The 22410-nt window shown below is 41.5% G+C and overlaps 1 protein-coding gene across 1 annotated transcript in view; it reads right to left on the bottom strand.

Annotated features, from left to right (window-relative positions):
* Positions 1 to 4245: 4245 nt before the first annotated feature.
* Positions 4246 to 22410, bottom strand: part of hcn4 (hyperpolarization activated cyclic nucleotide-gated potassium channel 4) — an 85440-nt gene continuing 67275 nt past the window's right edge. The window contains exons 7-8 of the mRNA XM_035950316.2: positions 16017 to 16181; positions 4246 to 14192 (exon numbers count right to left, since the gene is read on the bottom strand). Coding sequence (XP_035806209.1) covers positions 11893 to 14192; positions 16017 to 16181 — 2465 coding nt within the window. The 3' untranslated portion in view covers positions 4246 to 11892. The remainder of the gene's footprint in view (positions 14193 to 16016; positions 16182 to 22410) is intronic.

Raw genomic sequence — 22410 nt, 5'->3', positions numbered from 1 at the left:
TTTAAACCCATATGATTTATGGTATGGCTGCTCTGGTCTGCTTCCCTCTTTAGTTCAAAGGCTGAGTCTGGTTGCAAAATGCTCAAGGGCACGGGCTAATATGATAAACAGGGAACAGTGGCTGCCGGCTGGGGGGGTTGGGCCTTCTGCTCTCTACAGTTTACCCTCACCCTGTGAAAAGCGAGCGATGGCAAAGTGAGGGATGCAGCGTCTGCGGAGCCGAGGGGAGGAAGAGATGCGAGGAAAGGAGGTCTTTTTCCCCACCAGCTCTCACTGGGGGAGGAAGGAGGAGGAAGGAGGAGGAGGAAGTGTTCCTCTGGGTTTCTTTTTATTGTATTATTTTTAGAAAAGAGAAGGATTTTCTGTAGTATGTAAGAATCACTGACTGAACTAAATGTATCCGGTTTCGTTGCAAAATGCCACGTTTGTTGTGGAGGGAAAATATCAGATTACTGTTGAGCATTAAAAAGAATCACTAAACATCACTCCATTTTAAATTAAAACCCAAAAATATCCGCTGGAATATTTTACTGTCACGCCAGCAATCAGTTAAGCAGAGTAAGGGTCATGTTTTGGAAATGGAGGATATCACATTTTGGAATTAATCTCTGCAATTCAATCTCAAGGGCCGATTCAATAAACAGTATTTAAACATTTTATTGGAAGATGGATTTAAGCCTTTCTAGTCACAAATAGGCAGCAAACTGCATCAGGCTCAGCAAGCTTGTCTGCAGGGGGGGATTGGTTGTGCTTAGAAACGGACATTTAGGACGGACTGTTAGCAGATGGCAGGGTGACAACTTGAGCTACTGGTTCTTGTGTTGACATATCACAGCAGGGTCGCAGCTCAAGGCCGCACATCATCACATCAAAGTCTGTCTCTCTCAGTTTCATTAACACTCAGCAGACGACCTGGAAGTGGCTGAAAAATGGTTAAAAAGAGCAAATATAGTGTGATGTATTTGATGGACATCATAGTATGAGCACAATATGAATGAATGGGTGATTGAAGGAGTGCTCTGATCTTTTATTTAAGTTTAACTACCAATACCACAATGTAAGAATATTTCTTCAAACTAAAAGTCCTTCATTTAAAATGCTACTTAAATAAAAGAACAGAAACATAGTCTTGACTGGTATATTAGGAGATTCTTAATACTGATTCATCAGTGTGTATGAAGCATTTTACTGCTGGAGCTGGCAGAGCTGAAGCTAGTTTTAACCGATTTATAATAATCTTGTATCTTGCTGTAGTAATTCAAAGGTCTGCTCCCCTCAAGGGCTCAGACGATAAGTCTGATCAGTCATGAGATGATAAACTCTCATTCTTGCAACTGGGATACCCACAGACCAAAGAGCTATCCTTTTCATCAAATCTCACAGGTGCTTTATTCCATTGTTCCAGTTTTTCATTACTTTATCATTTTGTTCCTAATGACTTCATATCACTGCTTTCTGTTTTTTGTTTTAATTTATGCTTTGAAGAAGGAGATCTGGATTAGAATATATCTGTAAATTATAGGTTTGAATGATATCAGTGTTAGATTTTTAGACAACAATGGCCAGCTGATCACAAATGGCATAGCTAAAATTTGGGGCATACACAAGTTTTTTTTTCAAAATTGGTAAAAACAACTGATACCAGAATCAAAGGAGTTTTTAGAAGTAATAGGGACTTTGCTCTCCCAGTGGATAGGTGCATTTCATATCAAAGCAAGTATTACACAAGATGAATAACTCTGATTTTCTAATTGTATTTTTTTCAGATGACATTACTTACACAACTAACGACACTTGGAGAAGAAATCAGCTAGCGCTGCTATGATGTTTGTTCCTTATATTTGCTAGTACTTCTATGTTAAACATGATGGTAGCATGAGGGTTAATGAGATTGGATGGAGAGAAGAAAATGAAAGCTCTGTTGCATAAATAAATCTGGATTCATATTTTAGAATCTTCAGTCATTAAAAGAAGTTTTTTAAGTTATATCTCTTTGGGCTACAAACAGTGAGAAGAATCAGACAGGAATCTTAGAGAGAAAAATGTCTCAATGTGAGAACTCTTAACTGATGGTTTGTAAGAGTTCAAAAGAAGCCAAAACGGTGGAGGCATTTGTTTCAGTTTTAATATGCTCAAGTATGGTATTGTATTTGCTTACTGCATGTGTTTTTAATGCTAAATTCTAAATAACTATGAACTTCATTGTCAAATAAATACAATTAAGTACAATAGTTCTATCTGAATTGTAAGGAGATCAAGGTATGGAAATGGAAATACTAGCAAAAAAAAAGCAATGTACAAAAAATGAATGTACTTAAGCACAGTATTTTCAGATTTTTTCATCATTGCAATTCAGAGTCATCAAAGTCCATGAGTTCATAATGCGCAAGAAAATCCATTTTGACAGACACGCATTCACTACAGGACTAATCACATTTCACATGTCTTGCCCTGGTGATGGAAACTATTAACTTGGTCCCAGAGATCATATTATCACCTTAACAGCCCTTTATTTCTAACACTAACCCACCCAGAGTTCAGTCAGCACTTTTCTCTACCTCTAAGTAGGGCACATATGGCCCATTTCTGACCATCATCATTTTTCAGCAGAGTACCGGGCTTTTTTTTTTTTGGGGGGGGGGGGGGGGGGGGGGGGGGGGGGGGGGGGGGGTAGTTGGCAGAGCAAGAGGCCGAGAGGGGACATCAGGTTGGCAACCTGTGGCCATCCTTCTGATGTTATCCATGCGTATGCTTTCATGAACATAATCCCACAAGGCACACACACGCATACGCGAGTACACAAAGTCGCCCACGTGCATGGGCACACACATACACACTGACACAGAAAGAAAACTTTCAGCCATGCGCATCAAAAGCTGGAGCCTCGGAAAGTTGGCATTTGGACAATATTTGCGAACAAACTGGCAGATGTCAAAAGGCTTTGACGGTGGGATTTTAGAGAGAAAAAACACTAATACGGATGTGCTGTAGTTACTGTGTGTGTTTCTGAGTGCTCTGTGCCCTGGGCTGCCAAAAAATATAGTGCAAGGCCTCCATGTGATGAGCATGAGAAGACATGGAAAGTAAAAGCATATTCCTTCAAAACAAATGGCCTGATATAACAGGTGCATAATATAAGGCAGAAAAGAGGACAGTTTGAAACCAGGTACTGACACATCTTAGTTGCTGCATTTATACCGCAACTCGACTTTTGATCCACTACTTCTCTGTACAGATCTTAGACATTCAGGACACTCAAATTTCATCCCTCTGGCCGACAGAAATCCATCCTAATCCCCCATGTCTCTCTCAGACGTCACTATTACAATTTCTTAATTTATGTGAGAGTCAAGCCAATCTCCACATTCCAGCACCAGTGTCAAGTTGAAAAGGGGCTATCTGGAAGAAGAGGAAAAAAGTTGAGACACATGCATGTACAGTGCTTTAACCCCGAGGCCGGCGGGGTAATGGTAGGATTAATTACCGCTAAGTTTGACCCAAGGAGAACTGGAGCAGATTATCCCAGATGCTGCAGAGGAAGGCATTAGTGCTGCTCGTCCCTCCATGGCAGCAGAGAGACAGCCACCTCAACTGCTAGGATGTCACCATGACCTCGCTGATCTGGCCTGGTGCACCAAACCTCACAGAGATAGCATAAAGGAGGCTCACGTGGCAGCAGCGCTTACACAACGCTAGCGTTTTTTGTCGCCATCAGATGCCAAGCAGGCGGCTGTAAGCCGGCTTCTCTCCTCTCAGCAGGCAGGCATCAGAGGAGGAGAATAATATGTAATTACAATAGACAATCTAAAACAAAGCCCTTCACTTTCAATGAGTTCCTCTTGGAGAAGGGAAGGTTACCTCAAGGGGGAATTCTAATGAAGCAGATGGCTGAGTGCTCACAGGGGCAGACACAGACTGTCCTCCTTTTTACAGTCTGCCAACATTTCCAGCATTCTGAGGAGCTTCACCTGTCTCTTGACCGCTCTTTGTGTGTATCTGAGTGAATGTGTGTGAGTGTGCGTGCAACAGACTTTTACTTATTGACACATCTCACAAGCTGGAGCGATAGAATAAGAAGAGTAAGCTCACAAATTTGCCACCGCCTGCATCGTGCATGCATTCAATAAGAATGGTGCCAGAATGCTCTACGGAGGTGTGAATATGACACTGTGAGATTTTGTGAAGTGTGACTCAGAGTATGCCACATGTAATCGAACCAGAGACAGAAACCACTCCAGGCAGGTGTTCCTTATATTTTATTCTATGCCATTTTATTTCATCCAGTATGTGTGCTTATTGACAGTTCACTCCTTTCACCGACACACAAACTATGAGCCACGGCTACCTGTGTGTGTGGTTGTTGTGTGGGTCAGCGCAATGTCCCATCGGTACCCATCAAATCACACCACACCTGCACAGTTCCCTTATTGCTTTTTCCCATAGTTCCCATGTTAAATGCAGAAAAAAATAGATATCCATTGAGCAATAGCAAATAGCAAATACTGTCCTCCTCAAAAGGTTGCGAGTCCTCATAAGAAGTGTTGAACCAGTCACTGCCTTCGTGAAACAAAAAGGTTGAGCCTTCAGGTAGAAAGTCTTTGTCTGTAGCATCATGTAATGAAAATGTCCCGCTCCTGCGCCGTACTAAAGTAAGTAAGTAGAGAGATTATACAAAGCAAATGACATGTTTCCTTTAAAAATCATGGACATGTTATGAATTCTGTACATACACACAATTAGGGGAACATTGCTTAGTATTATCTGGTATGGTGCTGATATCACTTATTAAGAGATTCTAAAATAAATACAGAAATATAAATAGGTCCTATGGAAATATATAAATCTGTGTAAGTAAGTACCTTGTCGACATTATGTCCCCAACATCAGATTAAGTGGAATTATAGTACGTACTTCAGCAAATGAAAGATAGCTTCGAGAGGCTGGATTTTTTTTTTTTTATGTAAACCCTCATCTCTTCAGAGTATAAATGTGCCCTTTCTGTTTCCTCCCCCTCCTACATTAATCCAGAGAAGAGCAGCCTCACCTTTGGCTTTCACACGAGGTTTTATGTTCAGCTGCAACCAATAGAGAAACATATGTAACGTGTATGTTCCAAATCTAAGCTTCTGTTTTTTTATATTCATTAGATTGAACAACCCTGTCAGATTTTGTACATGAACAAGGTGTATGTATTAATGACTTTTTATTGACAGCAACAAAGAGAGACTCCTGACAGTGTCATTAACCTGAAAGAACTTTAGGTGATCTGCAGAAGTCAACTGCACCCTACTGTTGCATGTTATTCCTAAACTGGGTCATATTCAGGTTACACTGCCCACTTTGTTGTCATTACTATCAAGTTATTCCATCTCACTGGAGCATCAGCAAAAGAGGTCAGTTGTTTTAGACGCTACAATAAACAACTTTTCACCACATATAGCAATTTCCATATCATATCCAGTCAATCTGAGGTACATTGTTACACCGAACACCTGATTCTGGTGCTTCTGTGTGAAATAAGTTGAGTGTTTACGGAAAGGCAGGAGGAATTTGTGGTCATGAATGAATAACGAGGGCTTTGGGTGGGGAGAAAAAAAAACTGTAAAAAAACAAAAACAGAAACACGTGCCTTTGTCTCCCCCGAGAAATTACAGGTTCGATTCCTCTGCTGCTACATCTAATCCTCAATCACAGTAAATGATTTCATTAGCGTGCATCGCTGATTTACCAACCCATATTCATGGGCGAGCCGGGCAGCACAGTGGGAGAGGGAGGCTAAGATTAGGCAGCGAAATTGGAAGTGCACCAAACAGAGTCTGTGAATGCTGCGTTACAGAAACAACCATGAATTGGAAATGCTACAGAGGCGCTATGTGGAACGCCACCAAGGCTCTGTGATTGGGGCTGTTGCGCTGAAGCAACTCACAAACCTGCTGTCTGCTTCATAACAAGTCGAGCTAGCTGAGGCCAACAGCAGGGCCAGAGCCAAGTGTGGCCTCAGGTAAGGGCAGATTAACACTTTTGCCAGACAGTTTTAATTTACCTGAAATTTTCCCTCACAAGAATCAGTAGCCCTGACCTAGATTTCATTCATTTGAAAATGAAAAACACATGTTTACGCATGATGGTAAACAATAATTTACAGGTGCTGATTTCTGAAAAAAACAAGCTGCAAAACATTATGACAGAATGCTGGCAGCTGTTGTAATCTTTCAACTGGCCTTCATTGCCATTTTCTCTATTGCTCTCAAACAGCCGTTTCCTTCCAATGTCTAGATGGGTGACACAGGGAGACATAATGAAAATAGTTCTCTGCATGAGCGAGTGAGTCACCGTTGTTTTTCTTTATTCACCTCTCTCAAAAGACACAAAGTTTCAAAGCCTCCTTATCTAATTCCCAGCTGATTCCTCTAAAAACACTGTCTCTATACTACATTACTCCACAGATGCGGCTGCAGCAAATAGTCTGGTAGGATGGAAATAGCAAATCCCCTTGAAGAATACACATTTCTGTCAGGTGAAAATCTTGTTACTCCAATTTTGTCTATTTTCATGTTTTTACTCGGAATGAAGGATTACATGCTCTTCTATAAGCTGAAAGTATTTCATGACCCTAAGGATTATGAACCCACTTCTTATTTCCATTACATACGGTAATTTCAAAGCTGCATGGCCATCAATCAAAAACTGCTTTTCTTAAGTTCATCAAAATTGACAGCATTTTTAGATAAAACGACTAAGACAGGAGATTTTGCAGAGAGGCCGGTCCGGATAAAGCAGACAGAACATCATGCAGATTGAGTCAGCTCTTCAACTGACAGTGACAGACCAGTACTGATACTGTGTACCCACCCACCTGTCCCCTAAACCACTTATCTGTGATAATGGACCAGACCAAGTTCAGGCCAACTAATCAATCCATGTCCAATGTCTATCTCTCCCTAAGCTCTGACCTTTGCCTCCGTGTCCCTCCCTCCTCCAACAGCGCCCAGCCTACACCATCGACCCTGTCAGGTAGCATGGAAACACTGAAACACACACACACCCAAACACTAGCTGCTACCTTAGAGCTTTCCCTCATATCCTAACAATCAATAACATGCTGAAAGACATCAACTAGCGCTCTGGAACAATCATCAAGGAATGGGGCAACATGTGACAAGTACCCCGTCAGCCTGAGTACCCCACAGGGTGGGTGCCTGTCTACCTGCCTTCCTCACGGCTGAGTGTCCGACTACATCATTCCCTCAGTGCATCAACGTCTCCTCACATCTGCACCTTCGTCTCACAGACTGGCTTCAAACTGTTCTTCAACTCCATACTTTTATAGGGTCATATTGTGAGGAGAATCTTTGCTGATGTGTGAGGCACAGCAGTCTGTCTGCTGTCGTGCAGAGGACCATGGAGGCTTAAACGCCTACACCGTGTGCAGACAATCAATATTCCAGATGTGAAACCGTTCCAGGTGTTTACTTTCTGTCATTTTAGCTGCAGAGTTCTGTCCCTCTCACCCTTTTAATCCTCTCGATGATGGTCTAAAGAGTCCTGCAACGAGGCGCAAGGCCAATGTAAATGTTTCAGAGCCTTTCAGAATGCTGTTTACTGCAGACGTAGGGAAGGTGAACAGAGTATCATTCCACCTATGAGTAATACAGTCTTTCTGTTTGGAGCCAGAGGACCATGAAAATGTTGTGTGCATCCACATAAACACAATGAATCATTACTGTTTTCACCCACAGTATTTAAACTAAGTCAAATGGAAATCTGTAATTATTAATGATAAGTTCTTGCTGTATCCTCTTCCTTCACATTCTGCCTTTTGTCATACTGTGGTAGAATTCTGTAGTGGAATGATGGTGGCATCACATAATGATGCCTACATTTAGACATTTAGACACTCAAACAAAGGACAGGGGAAACACATCACAACATTAATCCACACATTGCACCTTCATATAGAACACAGTGCTGCTCAAAATACAATTGCATGGTTTCAGAACGGACAGTAAAGAAGAAAAGCGTTGTTCTTTAATCATAGTGCTTGTGATTGATTTGGAAATGGGTGAAAAAAAATTAAAAGCAGTCATAATAACAAAAATAATATGTTAAATCCCTCATCGCAAACATAGTGCAGACTACTGGCATGAACTGGTCTGACTGATCTGAAAGCAACAACAGAGTGGAAAATGAATCAGTCATTGATTTGCTTACTGCAAATTTAACCAACGATATTTTCAACAGCTTGAATATTGTGGATGAGATATTGTTGAACAGTTTCTTATTTTTGCAAGGAGCAGTCACTGCGTGATCTTGTGGTTCTGTGCATGTCTGTAAATGGGAATCTGTGCACCTGTGTATCATGTCATGTGTATTGCTATACTTCATTATAGGGACTTGACGGAACTGTAATGAGGGGGGAACATGGTCGCTGTGCACCTCTGTGTAAGTCCATGATAGCTTGTGAGGGTCAAGGGATTACAGACATGTCTTGTTAAATTAGGCTGCCGTGGCTGAGTGCTGTGACTGAGTTTGGGACTCAGCTGTCTGAGTGGAACCTGGGTCTGTCTTGGTGATGAGCTACAAACAAACATGTAGAAGCATATCACTGCTCCTCTCCTTTGGGACTTTCCTTCGTCTACTGTGTATACAGTTTTCTTAACCACTGCAAGGCTCTCTGAGGGCCTTAACAGATTTTAGATATGCTTCGTTTAAAGGGTCTTTTCTCATGTTTCATTTTTGACAGGAAACATCTAAATGTCATCTATCAGATAAACTGTTGACCTTTGAATTTAGTTGGCCATGCAAACATTTGATCCTCTTTGAAAGAGTGCCAATTAATAAAGTCAGTCAAACAAATGACACAAAATTGACATTTTGTGGAAATTTTTCTTAAAAAAAGAGAAGAAAACAGTCACAAGGAAACAGTAAGTACATTACATAAGTACATTTATAACACTCTCAAATCTGTAAAAATAGAATCAGGGATTCAAGTTAGGTGCCAGTAATTAGAATCTCCATTAAGACTCTGCTGTTCTCTTTGCTTTTGAAGTGTGTAGTGTCATCGTGCCAAGATCTAAAGAGCTCTCTAAGGCTCTCAGAAAAAAAGGTTGTTGATGCCTCCAAGTCTGGCAAGGGCTTTAAAAGATCTTCAAATTATGTGAAATAAATCATTCCACTGTAAGGAAAATTGTCTACAAGTGGTTTAGATTTCAAACGACTGCCAATCTGTCTAGGACTGGTTGCCCCAGCAAATTTAGCCCAATAGCAGAATGTCTGATGCAAAAAGAAGCCTACAATAACCATAAAATTTCATCACAGGACCAGCAAGTAACTGTTGGTGTCAAAATTTTGCATCTACAATCAAAAATAAATTGCATAAATTTGACCTGCACATGAAAAGCTTTTTTCCAGCTGGCAAGTGAACATATACAAAAAGAGTAGGCCTATTGGAATAATGTGCTCTAGACAGATGAATCAAAGGTAGAGTTGTTTGGTCACAGTAACAGTATAACATGTTAGTCAGTATAACATGACCAAAGACACCATTTGGGGAGACATACCTCATAACAAATGTGAAGCATGGTAGTAGAAATGTCATGGTTTGGGGTTGCTTCACTGCCTCTGAGATCAGACAGCTTGCAGTCCTTGACTGAACCATGAATTCTGCATCATATCAAAGAGTGCTTGAAAGTGACATGTTCAGCATTATGTTCAAACATTATGTATGGAAGCTGAAGTTTAATCAGAAGTGGACCATTTAACAGGAAGGAATGACTCAAAAAGAATAAACAGAGGGCTATGGGATAACCAACTCATAGCACAGATAGGAATCCAATTAAAATGCTGAAGTGGGATGTGAAAAAGAGAAGCATGTGCAAGAAATTCCTTCAAACATCTTGCAGCTAGTTAACGTTTTGGCATGCTGATGTTGTATACTGGTGGACAATTACACAAAACAAGAATACAAGAGGTTATTTCTACTAAAGGGGACAATACAAACCTCTGAGGCCAAGAGTGTATTTATTTGTTCTATAGCAGAATTTAGCATCTATTGATATTTTAATTGAATAAATGGTTGAAAAAGCAAATCTTCTTTGTAGTTGCTGTCAAGTACACCACATTCACCTTCTGTAGCATAGTAATACAGAGGATCAAAGTTTTGCTTTCCAATGTCAAAAAAGCCAACAATTTTTAACATGCACTTGCTCCATGTACAGTACGTAGTGTATATTAAGCTAACGTCTTCTTTTTAAGTAGGGTACAATCTCTCTCACAGTTACAGCAGCAGAGCAGTTGTACAATACTTCATGGGGCATATGCAGTAAATAAGAGGACTGTTTTAGGCCGCTTACTTAGTCACATATCCAGATTGCCTCATAAACAATTTATCCTGTAATGGTTCTGTGTCTTTCTAAAGGACACTTTGGGAATAGAAATGACTGCTGATGAAAATGTGGTCAAAAATATTGAATCAAGGACCTTTTCAGTTATGGAACAGTCTCTTAACCCCGTGGGGCAGCGTGCCTTCAGTGCATCTACCATAGCTACAATACTTACTTTAATAAGCAATAATCAATGTGTATACATTCAACATCCCAAACTCAGCACTGCCCTTTCATCAGAAGACATATCCAAGTTGACCATATAGCAGCTATAGTAGAAGAAGTAATGCACAAATGAAGTATGCAAGTGGCATATTTCATTTTCCAGCACTTTTTGGATATTTCAGCTTGTGGAGTGAACGTTTTGCATTTCCTTAGTGACTGAAAATCTAGCTTTTGGGGCTATTTTATATTTGACAACTTTTGACTTTAAACTGAGTGCTACGCAGTGCATCACACAAGCTGTAGTTAATGGAAATCTTATTTTTTGTGTGTAAAAAGGCAAATTTCCTTTTGATCAGTCGAGGAGAGAGTCTTGCCTTGCATCTGACTGTCCCACTGATTCACACTTATTCTCATGAACACTCACACATTAACAGTTGCACACAGTCAGGAAGGAAAACAACACATGCTTTCTACACACATTAGTGGCATGAGCTTGGAAGACAAAGTGAGCTTGTTAGGACATGGTCGAGGACTCTGCAGAAAGCCAGTCACTCACATATTGTTACGTCTCAGTATTGAGATGGAGGGTAGCTCGCTGAACCCCTCTCCCCCTGCTTCAAAAAACAGTATTAATACAATAAAGTGGTATAAAATAAGGATCGACGGGCCAAGAGGAGGTGAATTATTATTATCCCACAGGAAAAGTCTTTTTGGTTTCCTAAAATCTCTTCTCCATCTCTCAAGGTTTTCAAAAGTTTATACAGAGAATAAATAAGTACAATCTAATAGATACATTTAAGGATCAACAATATGTGATCCCAAATGAGATGGTACAAGAGTCAGCCTGTCTTGAAGCATGTTGTTGTAGCTAAAAATTTCGATCTTTTTTTTTTTTTTTTGAAACACACAAAAAACCTTTATACATGCAGGTATTAGTGCATAGGTTCCTGCAGAAAAAGAGTATTATTGTGTAGTCCATTAAATTAGCTTCTCAAACATCACCAGATGAATTTGGCATAGTTATAGAAATAAAGAAAATGACTGTCCTTTAAATAAAGATCATTTTCACACCCTCCTAGTCCCTTGATTAACTTATCATTTAAATATATCTCTATCTATATACAGTATGTATGAATAAAAAAAAGACAACGCATAAAACAAATATAGAGTATTCTAGAGCTCTGAGTTACCCGGTAAAGTGTCTTTTAAATCACAGTAATTTTAAAAATCTTGCTAAAATGAGAGGAACAATGCAGTGAAGTCTGAAGACAAAAAAGAATGCCACAGATGGAGATAGTTTGTGTGTGTTTCAGTTCAGAGGAGCACAGGAGGGTGTGATCAATCCTCACAAATTGGAAGGGAGTTTAGAACGGACAGTTTGAGTTTCTAAATCTGGTGAGTAGGCAGCAGAGCGCCTTTGTAGAGACAAGGCTGGGGAGCCCCCTGGGGACTGAGTCTTGTGAGGGTGCCCTGGAGACATCTGGGTTGGAGGAGTCATGTGCCCTGGCACTGTGCTACAGGGTTTGGGCACAAGAGTAGGCGAGGAAAATGGTGAGGGGCAATATCCAGGTTCCACAGAGGAGCAAGGAGTTTGGTGGCCTAAGGCCTGGGCCACCTCCTGGGGCAGAGATGGGTGTGAGCTGGATAAAAGCTTTAGGTCCTCTGAAAAGCGTCCCAGTGGAGAATCTCTCCCTGTTGTGTGTGGCTGGCTGGGTAGCTGTGAAGGAAGAGAGGACTGAGGCATGAGCAAAGAACTGTGGGATCCTGTGGCACTGGAAGGGTCACTATAGTGGAAAGTCCTGCCTGTCACTGGGCTTTGAATAGTGGGACTGGGAGCCACTGGGGTAAGGCAGGGAGAGGCGTTTGCTGAACCATACTGGGCCAGGGAAGCCAAGGCAGACCTCTCCAGTGACATCTGGTGAGGCAAGCAGCCAGACTGGAGCCCTCCCAGAGTAAAATGGCTGAGGGAGGATGGGGAGCCCTCAGCAGGCTGCTGACTGTGCTGTCCTCTACTCGAGGAAGGGGAGCCTTGCGGGGGGGACTGGAAGAGGCTTAAGCCACTGTTAGTCCTGCCTCCTCCAGCAAACTGCTGCAGAGGAGCCACAAGAGGAGGCTTGGGAGGTGGCTGGTTATGGAGAAGCTGACCAGGCACAGGGCTGGATGAACCGGTAAATATAGGACTCTGACAGCGAGAAGAACTAACAAGTCCAGCTGTGACTCCACCAGTGGCTCCTGCACTAGTGAAAGCTGTAGACCCTGCTATATGGCTCCCTACACCACCTCCTACTGTTCTGCCAATATGTCCTCCAATCAACCCTCCCCCTGGTCCACTTGAACTTCCTCCTATATGGCTAGTTGTTGATCCACCAGAAGCCCTTCCCAAAGATCCTCCAGGATTCCCTACTGTCATGTCACCAGAAATGCCTCCAAATGTTCCCCCAGAGGCCCCACTAGAAACAATTCCCATTGATCCATCAGAAGCCCTTCCTAACGTTCCTCCAGTAGTTGTCACTACCAGTGATTCTCCAGAAGCCCCTCCCAATGACCCCCCAGAAGCTCTTCCCACTGATCCTCTAGAAGTCCCTCCTATTGCTCTCCTGGCTGTATCTGGTATTGACCCACAGGTAACACCCATCACTGATCCACCTGATGCCCCACCTGCTAACCTGCCACAAACAGCACCCACTGATCCCTCAGATACTCCTCTAACGGTTTCCCCTGAGATCCCTCCTACCGATCCACCAGTAGCTCCTCCCAAACCAAAGTGCCCTCCAGGAGTCACTTCCGTCACTCCAGTTGTAAAGTCTTCTCCAGCCCAAGAAGTGTCCCCTCCAGTGGCTCCTTCCACAGAACCTCCAGCAGCTCCACCTGAAGACCACCCTGTAGCACCACCACAGGCTCCAGCTGGCCCTCCACTTAGTCCTGACCCTGTGCTTCCACATATAGATCCTTGGTGGAAGAGGTTTGAGAAAGGTGGGGTGCTGGAGCGAAAAGGTTGTTGATGCTGTGGTTGTGGGTGTAGCTGGGCTGTACTAGATGAAGGTGAACCAGACAATGAGTATGGACCAAAAGGGAAGACAGATGCCCCTCCTCCACTGGACCCAGATCCAGCCCCACCAGGTCCAGGATGGCCTCCGCTACTTGATGCATGTTGACTTGAGCCAGTTGCCCCTGAACCTGATGACATCTGCTGTGCTCGAAAAGAGGCTAGCAATGGCATGTCCACCCCAGTGCGCAGCTTAGAAGGTGTGCTAGAAGGAGAGTCCCCAGCAGAGCCAGGAGCAGTGGAAGAAGGAACAAATGTGTGGAACTTCTTAAGTCGGCTGGGAGGATCTTTTAGGGAACCCAGAACAGACACTGGAGGTCTGAAGAGCGTTGGTGGGAGGTGGGGATGATGTGTCAGGGCGATGGCTACTGAAGTGGTGGCAGCTGCTGCCTGGAGTGGGGCCTGGATGAGTGGGGCCCAGATGACAGGGGTAGGTGAGGGAGGAGTCTGGGGTGGGGCGTTCTGCAAGAGGTGGGCACAGTGGGCCATGTCCCTGTCGTGTTGCACAATCTGCTGGATGATCTCATTCTCCTGGTAGTTGAGCACACCAGAGCTGAGGTCGTGTTGTACCTTGTGCTGCAGGATGGAATTTTTCTTGCCTTTAAAAGCACATGCCAAGAAGAAACACAAAAACAGACACACAAAGAGAGTGACAAGTGAGAGAAGAAAGACATAACAGGAGAGAATGAGCACACAACTTATAGGAATTTACAACCAGGTTAACATTTGGGTGCACTCAAGAGTCTCCCTATTTTCGAACAACCTTTTCTAATAGAAGAAGCTAGCACAGAAACATATCTGAATGAAAAGAATAAGGAAACGCCTGTACCCGAAAATCACATTTGTGAAAAGGGAGGAAAAAAGATTTGAGAAAACGACAGACGGTGGAGCCGAAAGGAGAAAGTCAAAGCATAAAAGAGCACATAATAAAAGTAACAACAAAGATAGGTGGGAGATAACTATCCAGAGACAGAAGCTCAAGATGCATGACAGACTAAGTTGAAGGCAATGTATGTTCAAGTAGCTCCTACTGAGGCCCTAGGTAACAGGGACAAAACATAAAACAAACATCATGCCATGCGGTGCAGGTTCAGGCTGGGACACACTGTGAGCTGCACTAAGCTCATATCTACAACACTCTCTTTATTATTATGTTTTCTGTGCTGTTACTGGCTGTTAATATCAAAGGGAATATTGCAAAAAACCTGTGATATAACTGGAATTATTGTTTCAAAACTCTGTAACATGTATGGGGAGAGTAATTTTACTATGCAGAACAAAAGTGAAAATAAAAATCAGAGATTTTGTTTAAGAATGGACTATTTAAGAATTTTCATTTCACAAGTGCCTAGCAGTTTGTGTTCTATCGCTTTCCATTCTAGGAACACATGTCCTCTGAAGTCCTGTGAGATGTGCACAAGGTCAAAGAGACAAGTTCGAGTTGCATCACTATGACAGGCTTACTAAGAGCTGACCAACCCTCCTCAGGAAATATGCGCAACCCCGACCTTAAAGTCCATTAGTCATTGTTGAATGGATGCACTAGCAGTGACAGGGTTAATTCACATGAGTGCCATTTTCAATTTGGTGTTAACAAAAGGCTGTGAAATCCAAAGATATTGTAAATGCAATTAGGTCCAGATCAATCTCTCCATTTTCTATTATGACTGGTGGCAGATTAGTTGAGGTGTTTCTGTGAGGTACTGTATCTACATCAAGCCTGACCTGGCACCATCTGACCCTTAATCACCTGCAAACCTCAAATCAGATGGTGCAAAGTCCATCAAGAACATAATTAATTTGGGGATCAGTGCGGAGTGAGTTACTTTATTAGGGAAGAAGGTTGTATATGAGAATCAAGCCCAGGAGAAAGGACATACTCTAGAGACCATTTCACAGAAACATTACTATCAGCCCACCACATCTTTTCAAAGCAGCCATTTTCTACAAAGAGACCCCCTAAAGCAATATCTCTATCTTCCATTCTAAACATAGCTGAGGATAAAACAGAGCATGCAGTGATGGCTGAGTGATGATACAGGCGTGCCTTTCATTGTGAATTTTTCATCTGCCCAGGCTGAGCCTGGGAACAGTGATGGAGAGAATATCAATTGTATGCATAAGAGAAGTCACACAGGGATTTCAAAACGAGAGCTCCATCTGCATGTTTATATGCAGATGACTTTGAAAGTAATTTCAGTCACTGAGTATCAGTGTGAACATTTTTATAGCCCTTAAGTTTTGTCTGAGAGCTCCAGCTCTGGGTTGAAATATTTTTGTTCTCCTGATGCTAACTGCGGCCTTCAAGCAGCATGAATCCTACTGTCAATGTCACTGAATCTCACTAATTTGAAATATTTTGTTTTGGTTTCCACATTGACTTGAATGGATGGGATTTCTGTCTTAAAAGATTTGTTTCTCACCAATGCGGTCCAGTCTGTCCAGGGCTACAGTCTCAAAGGCTCTTCTCATCATAGGATACTCCTCCAGTACCTCGTTGAAGTTGTCAACAGACAGTGAGTACAGACGACAGTATGTGTCGGCTCGGACACTGGCTGTTCTTCTCCCCCGTGTCAGCAAGCAAATCTCTGCAACAAAACAAAGCAGATAAGATACAGTTAGTGGAGTAAATCCTGGAGCTCTACTGCCTTTTCATGGAAATTGTTGAAAAAGTTTTACCAGTGCTAGAGCTATGGTATAGCTGTAGCAGGCAACCACTTTATTGTAAGCAGCTTAATTACAGTTACAAAAATTCTAAAAGGTAGCATTTTCTGCTAAAACTAGTTTGGTTATAAGTGTGCCAGACTTGTGAACAGAACCCATAATCACTATAAAACTCCTAAATGCAGAAACATGTACAGATTTTAACTGCCCCTTCACACCAAAGACTTAGAAGACATGTGAAGTTGATGATAACGTAATTCTTTCCTTGGTAATCATCAACATTGAGTCAAGTCAAGACCACTTGACGTATCACAGTCAAAGTCTACAAACAAAAGATGCCTTCATGAATGTGAATACAGAAGGTTTACTTTAAGATGTAAACCACTGCAGAACAGAAAAAAAGATTTTGACTTTACTAGAAAATCTGTTTTTTAAAAAAAAAAAAAAAGCCTGTCCAGTTCTGGAATAACAGTCCAGATCACACCAAGATGAACTTGTATCAAAATGAAAGAGAGTCTGGAGAAGGAAATGGACGACTCATGATTCAAAAAACGCAACATCCTCTGTTAAACATGATAGAAACAGTGTAATGGTATGAGCATGTATGGTTGTCAGTGGAGCTGAATTTACTGATGCTGTGACTGCAGATAGATGTATAAAGATAAACATTGAATTCTTCTGTTTTTCACTCGCTGACGACAGACCTGAAAGCAGAAAGACCCACAAACAAGCAGCAACTAAAGGAAGCTGCAGTAAAGCCCAGGCAAAGCATCTAAAGGGAAGAAACTCAGCATTTGGAGATGCCCATGGGTTCCAACCTTCAGGCAGTCATTGACTGCAAATGTTTGCATCCGACTTTAAAAATAATCACAATATTTATAAGTATATTTGTTTGTCCCATTACTAGGGTAGTATGGTGGATCAGTGGTTAGCACTGTTGCCTCACAGCTAGAAAATCTGGTTTGCTTCCCAGCCTGCCATCTTTCTGTGTGGAGTTTGCGTGTTCTCCTTGTGCAGCGTGGGGTTTCACCGGGTGCTCAGACTTCCTTCCACAGTCCAAAGACATGTTGATGTTAATTGCTGATTCTAAATTGTCTGTAGGTAGGAATGTGAGTGTGTTTGATAGTCTGTCTTTCTATATGTCCCAGCGATAGACTAGTGATCCGTCCTGGGAGTATCCTGCCTTTGCCCTGGGATAGGCTTCAGTCCCCTCTTGACCCTACAGAGGATCAAGCAGTGTACAGATAATGGATGGCTGGATGTCTGATTACTTTTGAGCCTGTGAAAGTGGAGGGACTATGTAAAAAGCTGCTTTAAATCATATTAAAACATATTAATGTAAAACATATGAATACTGTTTAGTCACTGACTATAATACATTAATTTACCTTCGTCTCTTTCAGTATTAATCAAAGTACAAAAAAAACCAGTAGAATTTCTTGACTTTAATATTTCTCCCAACAAATACAGTATGAAAAGTAAAGGACAATAAAATCTTTTTTATGAAAAAATAGAGCATGAGTGCAGAGTATCTTTTAATATTTAAAAAGCAACTTTTTTGTAGACCATCAGTGCTCTGGTTAATGTCATTTTCAAAGCTTATGGGTCTGTCAGTCCTCATCTGCCAATCCCGCTCAGGAAAATAATGCTCCATTTAACGAGCTGCACCGCAGTGCATGTGGGTGCAAGTGTGTTTGTGCTACATGCAGATGTTGCATGTGCATGCATGCATTATTCAAGTCAGATGTGTCTGTGTGAGTGCATGTCTGTGCAGGACGAAACTGTGATTGTGTTGGGATACAAAAATGTGTGTGGATGTCCTATACGTGTGCGTGTGTGCGTGTGTGTGTGTGTGTGTGTGTGCGTGCGTGCGTGCGTGCGTGCGTGCGTGCGTGCGCGTGCGTGTGTGTGTGTTTGTGTGTGCGTGTGCGTGCGTGCGTGCGTGTGTGTATGCGTGCGTTGTTTTATTCATGATAGTGAGGCAGTGTGGGAGAGTAAGGTATGGTGAAAATACAGGCTGTATATTGTATACTTTATAAACAAATGTACATGAAGGTATTGTATACATGTATAAAATTCTATATGCTTTACATGTGGGATTATTCATATGGACAGAGATTACTTTGACTGTGACGTATACATTTGTAAGTGTGTCGTGTTTTTACACATCCCCTAATGTCTTTTCTAGTCAGCTTTCATCTCATCTTCCGCCCTCCCTTCCTGTGTTCACTATCATACTCCGTCTTTCTCAGAAACCCATTTCCAGTTCATTCACTCACATGTGCTCTCATATGTATTCTCCTAGAGAATGCACTTCCCTACCCGCCTTCCCCAGCCTATTACATAAAATCTGAATTTAAAAAAAATCTTCCTTCTAGCCAATCTCTCTCCAGAAATTTCATGCATAGTTTGACTCTTTACTAAAACTGTAATTCTCTCCATTGTCGCTTCACCCTATTTTACCCTTTTAAATGTTGGGTTGTCTTTTTACACTCCTTATATAGTATGGGGCATGCCAAAGCAACACATGTTTAAAAAACACGTGCAGCTCTGTCTGATGCGTGTGGGTATAATGACAGTGAGCTGTGTGTGGGTGCGTGATAAAAAATTATGCTGTCAATGATCCAGGGTTTGTTAGGGGCTAGCAGCAATCACAGCTAATCACATCATCCCTTTACAAAGCAGTGCTCATATTAACATATTAACAAAACCTGCGTATTACATTCGCTAATATCATGTCATTCATCAGTCATAGGATGACCTTTATCACACCCAAGAATGTCACAGTTTTGCAGATTTTTACTGCAGTCACTGCAGGAAGCTTTGTGAAGTACTAAGATACAGCTGCAAGGTCTGATGTCAACAAGAGCGTTGAAGGTAGGGCAGCCCAGTGCTCTCTGTGCAAATATAATCACAATGTTATTGTCATTTGCAATTTCACAGTGGACACTAAATACATTATGAGCTGCAGATGGAAGACATTCTGTGTAGTACAGCCATATCAGGCAATTGCAACTGGAGTTAATTAACCTTAAAGAAAAGCACTCCCAGAATGCTTCAAAGTGGCTGTCAATGAGAGATGCTCCCAAGTATGACACAGGCATTGCTGAGATAATCACAAATAAACAAGTTATTTTTGCATTAATTAATGTGTAAAAGGCTGGTGGTTAGCACTGTTGCCTTGCAGCTAGAAGATCCCTGGTTCGCATCCCGTCCTGGACCTGGGTTCTTTCTGCATGGAGTTTGCATGTTCTCCCTGTGCATGCGTGGGTTCTCTCCAGGTACTCCAGCTTCCTCCCACAGTCCAAAAATATGCTGAGGTTAATTGGTAATTCTAAATTATCCATGGGTGTGAATGTGAGTGTGCTTGTTTGTCTCTATATGTAGCCCTGTGATAGACTGGTGACCTGTCTAGGGTGTCCCCTGCCTTCATCCTGAGTCAGCTGGGATAGACTCCAGCCCCCCCACGACCCTAATGAGGATTAAGCGGTGTATAGATAATGGATGGATGGATAAATAATGTGACCAAAAAAATGAGAGAAAATGAAAGTCAGTAATCTGTTATTGGGAACCATATCAGTGCAGTCCTGCTTTCTCTAAGCATGTCAGTGCCACAAAATTACAGCATAGTTACTAGTGTGACTCCCTTTGCTCCTTAGCAAAGAAAAAAAAAACAAACAATACCACAAACGTGTACACACATTGACTACAAATTGTAAATATTATAGGTTCAAGTTAAATGCCAGCTCAGTGTGTAATTTCTAATTTCCTTTATTGTTGTGACTAAACTAGTGAAAGCAGAAAACAAAGCTCATGTTGCAGTTGGATAAATGGAGTCTTACAATATATCTGTGAACAGAGTGGGCACTTTTTCCCATCTATTAACATATACTAGTATGCAATACATAAATACCTGTTAATATGATAAAAGCTAACAAAGATCATCAAAAAAATGCCAGCATTACATGTTTCACTTACTGCATGACGCCTTCACTGCATTGCATTAGACTGAACAGAACTTTGTATTCTCCTGACAACTGAGTGTAATGTGGTTATGACTGTGTGCAATGGTTTGAAAACTGAGATAGGGGAACTGATAAAGAGAGAATGCATGATTTGACAGGACCTCAGAAAGGCATATGAGGTGTACACGAGGCATAAGACCAACCTCATGCGCAGTGTTACTGTTTGTGAGTCAGAGAGAGCATGGGTGAATGAACGATAGACAAGTTAGCAAAAGAGCTGTGTGGATGTGAAGGACAGACTAAAAACATCTGTGCATGTGTTTGTACACTCATGTGAGTTGGTGTGTACTGTAAGTGTGTGCTGGCGGGGCAGCCCTGGCTATAAGTGTGCTGGGGGTCCATTTCTCGCAGCACTGCTCCAGTAATCCCCTCTGGAGAGGAGCATTGCAGCTCTGTATTAAATCCTCTCGTCCCGTGGCTTTCTGGATGAAGCCAACACTGCCAGGATGAGGCAGTGAGCCCTCTGGCCTCATCTAACTGTCTTTTCAAAGAGCAAGTAAAGCCCAGGCACTTAGTGGTGCCATCTGAAGTATAAGTGTGGACAGAAAAAAAAGAAATCATGGCACAGCTTGGGTCTGGTGCAGCCCACTCCGAGGTAAACAATGAGTGATTAGTGGGCATCTCTGAGTGCTAAGAAGCTAAATGCGGGTGGATGCCTTGAAGCTCAATGCTGTCCTGAATATCAAGATTTTTCAATATTGGGGGCAAATTTAAACGTGACATCAAAAGGAAATGTAGGTTATTTTTGCTAAATATGGTATTAAATGTATATAATGTCTTTTATACAGAAAATGGTACAGTATTCTTGAAAAGAAAGAAAAATTCAAACAAATGGAAGCATAAGATTTCAAAAGCATTCAGAACTAGAATGACAAAAAGCCACTGGAACCACTTCAGATAGCAGCGAACAAAAAAGCAAAAGTATTTGTGGATAAACAAGTTGAATCTTTATTTCTGACTATCCTGAACCATTCACACCAGGAAAAGATTTTTAAGTTTTTCTATTTTGTCATCAAAACAGTTATGATTTTTCAATGAAACCCATCATATTAATTTTAAACACACATTGATGTAGAGATCTAAAATGTTCAGCGTCAAATGAATAAATCATTTTCAAATGTATAATCACATACATGAACTCAAAAATAGAAACAAACCAATGAACTGAAATAATTCAGGTGACAATTATGCGTATTTTTGTAGTTTTGCTAATCTGTTTTGTGGAATTTCATTGATTTCAAAACACTCCTTTTCCAAAGCCTGTTCTTCTTTTATAACTCTTTTTTGTTTTAATTTCATGACATTTTAATTCTGTGTTGTCTTCATGACAGTGGTGTCCCAATTGTCCAACAATTCAGTTGATTACAACACAAAAGGCCTCAAAAATTAACAAGCTTATTAGCAGCTACAATGCCATGTTCACGTTACAGAGTTACTGTAATTACCTGTAAGTAGCGCAAATGTCAGCTCAATATCCAAGTAGCAATTACAAGTGGAAAAGTAAAAAATCTTCTTAATGTTAAGAAGTATGTAAGTGCGGGCAAAAGCTAGAAAATGTGGCTGTCATGTGGTCAAGAGACTCTAATAATTCTATCTTTATTCAATCTTTAATAAAGCATTATTAAAGATAATTATTTAAATTAATATCGTGCAATATCTGACAAACAGTGTATTGTTAACCTCGACAAATCCAACATATACAGTTTTAGGAAACAATTTGCTTGCCATATATTATGACGTTCTTTGAAGAAATACAGTTGAATAATAAACACAGTGTAGTGAATTAATGTCTCCTTTTATCTAGCTAAACAAAGCGGCACAATACCCACCGATACCGCTAACAAGCTAGGCTGGCTTTTGGAGCTGGAGTTATTTCTCTGCATCAAAGTGAGGATGCAGTGCTATCGGCAGCAGATACAGTTAATTGGCAGCGCTCTCATTCTAAAGATGTTCCTCAGAGAAGGACATGCAACTCTGTGAAGAGTTGAGAACAGTTGCTTGAGCCAACAAGAGCTCGCCTCCAGGCAGCTGGCAGTACAAGCCGGACCATGTGAACTCCACTGTGACAAAAAGTCGCACATGTGGGATGAAATAAAAATGTCATTATGTATATTTTACAACTTATGCA

Source organism: Amphiprion ocellaris, chromosome 1, assembly GCF_022539595.1.
Source record: "Amphiprion ocellaris isolate individual 3 ecotype Okinawa chromosome 1, ASM2253959v1, whole genome shotgun sequence".
Taxonomy (NCBI): domain Eukaryota; kingdom Metazoa; phylum Chordata; class Actinopteri; family Pomacentridae; genus Amphiprion; species Amphiprion ocellaris.
This window is presented reverse-complemented; position numbering and strand designations above follow the sequence as displayed.